Genomic DNA, 2,658 nt, shown 5'->3' with positions numbered 1-2,658 from the left:
GCTGTCCCCCTCAATACCCCCCTCCAAGATCTCTTTCCCAAGATTTATTCCCCCCCCTTCCTCTCCTTCCTTTCTTTATACTGTACACATATTAATTTGTGGTGTGCGCGTGCTCCCGCCCCCTCGAATGCTCCTGTGATCTATGGCACACTCCAGGAACAGGAACTGCACCAGTAATGGGCCGCCCTCCCACCTCCCTTGTATCCCAAACCAACGATCAGCACCATCGCTGATCGATGCAGAGAACGCCACAGTGTGACCCTCTCTGCATCGGTGTGCTTAAAAAGGGTATTGTAGGATGCCTCAATATTGAGGTATCACTGCAATACTCTGAAAGCGCCTGGAAGCGATCACGGCCGCTTCCAGCACTTGAAACCCCAGAGGACATGCCAGGCACCTCCTTGGTCATTAGCATGACTGTTTTTTTTGTAGGATGTGCCTGGTATCTCTCTCCATTAATTGCTTTATCACTAATTTTATCCAACACAGAAATAAAAAAAATAAAAATTTTTATTGATGTTTTGTTTATATTTATTAAACAAATATTTTCCCTGTTACTTTTTTGAAGGCTTGTGCAACTTGCTTGTTTCTTAAGCTGTACACTAAAGGGTTTAACATTGGAACCACAGCAACATACAGCAGGGAGATTAATTTGTCTTGTTCCTGAGAATTCTCAGTCTCTGGTTTCAAGTATAAGCTGAGTGCAGTTCCACAGAATATTATAACAACGGTAAGATGAGAGGAACAGCTGGAAAATGTCTTAAGTCTTCCTGTAGATGTACGGATTTTCAAGATTGTAGATATAATATACACGTACGACGTAATTATCAGTGCAACTGGAATAAATCCAAATAAGATACCTTCACCAACTATTATTTTCATTAGGTTTGTGGTATCGCTACAGGAAAGCTTCATCACAGTTTTGATATCACAGAAAAAATGGTTGATGTCTTGGGATTTGCAAAAGGAATAATTAGATATTACAGATGAGAACAATATAGAATTTAAAATGGCAACTATCAAGGAGGCTGACGCCAGTACAGCACATATCTTTTTGCTCATGATAACAGTATAGTGCAGAGGTATACAAATAGCAACGTAGCGGTCATAGGCCATGGAGGTCAGCAGAAAAAACTCTGCAATAACACAGAATGAAAACAAAAATACCTGTATCATACATCCCAAATAAGAAATAGTCTTGTCACCTGTGATTGTTATACTCATAAACTTTGGTAAGATGGCAGAGACATAGATAATATCCTGAATTGACAAGATACATAGGAAAAAGTACATTGGTTTCTGTAGCTGGGATACCAGACATACTAGTGTGATAATAACAAGGTTTCCAAACACAGTCAGGAAGTACATTAATATAGCACCAACACAAAACACCAGCTGTACGTTTTCAAGGCTGGAGAAACCCAAGATGTTAAAATCTATCTGTGGTGTTCCATTTTTCGTTTTTCCACACATTTTCCTTTTTGGAGAAAAAGTAAATATTTATTTACACAGTTAAAAAAGCTAAGTAGAACATATTATTTACACTGGAATGTATCCTGCAAATACATTATAAACAAATAAAATCTTAAGTATATTATACAGAATTTCATATTTCCAAAAATAAGGTGTCTCAGATGCCTTCCTCAATAAAGATCGATTATACTTATGAAAAAAACAGTTGTACCAAGTTTGTTTTGTGTAGATAACCTACTTTAATCTTAACTAATGACAAAAGATGAATGATGTGCAGTTCATTAAAGGGATATTAAACACTAAATAAATGCTAGATAGAATGATGCATTCAAAGAAAAGATTAGTCTGAGAATAACATGTAGATGTATTTTTAAACTTTCATTAGCTGTTTAAATAGTGACAAAATAAACATAAAGTTTTAGTGTCTATAAAATAACGGGAGCTGCCATGTTGTAACTCAGGTTACCTTCACTGCTGTGGCCAATTAGGGACAGTTATTAATTGGTCAATAGAGTGTACAGCCAATGGCTGTGTGGAATATAACAGTGTTCTGCACTTCCACTTCTAACAGGAACTGAATAGCTCACAATTTCAGAATGGAATTGCAGGAAAGAGGGGCAAAATAAATAATGAAAGTATATTGCAGAGTTTTTTTTATATATATATATATATATACGATTTATCATTTTATATTACCATCTCAAAGTGTTTAATGTCTCTTTAATGTGTAGGATCTGGGTTAACAAATCTCTGTCACTCTGAGGTTTAGCTAATTTTCCTTATGAATCTTGAAATAATATAGAGCAATAAGCTCAGAAAGATCCAGTAAATTATCATTTTTACTGAACTTGATGGTATCTAACATAACCTATAACTTGTATCTTTCAAATACATTTTGAAAAAATAGTTTGGATGGTAAGACTACATACCTAAGACAAACAGAATTACTTTGGAGACCATCAAAGTACTTTAGAAGTCATTTGCACATCATAAGACATCATTGGCTTGTAATGTCATCAGCTAAGGTAAAAAAAAATCTGGGTGATGAATTCAGAATAATTAGCAGATTACCTTTCTGATTACTTTACAAGCATGAACAGCCAGTAAATCAGTCTAGAGTCATCTTGTTTATATTTTTAGGCTTGTAGGCATACCTCAGCATGGCTTCTGATGACTAGTCTGGAG

At 35.8% G+C, this 2,658-nt stretch overlaps 1 protein-coding gene across 1 annotated transcript; it reads right to left on the bottom strand.

Annotated features, from left to right (window-relative positions):
* Nucleotides 1–534: 534 nt before the first annotated feature.
* On the bottom strand, nucleotides 535–1,473 carry LOC128666980 (olfactory receptor 10J5-like). The gene has a single exon (XM_053721828.1). It carries the CDS (start codon nucleotides 1,471–1,473, stop codon nucleotides 535–537), a length of 939 nt encoding a protein of 312 aa, XP_053577803.1.
* Nucleotides 1,474–2,658: the final 1,185 nt, after the last annotated feature.

Source organism: Bombina bombina, chromosome 1, assembly GCF_027579735.1.
Source record: "Bombina bombina isolate aBomBom1 chromosome 1, aBomBom1.pri, whole genome shotgun sequence".
Taxonomy (NCBI): Eukaryota; Metazoa; Chordata; class Amphibia; order Anura; family Bombinatoridae; genus Bombina; species Bombina bombina.
Note: the sequence above shows the minus strand (reverse complement) of the source record. Positions and strands in the feature narration are given on the sequence as shown.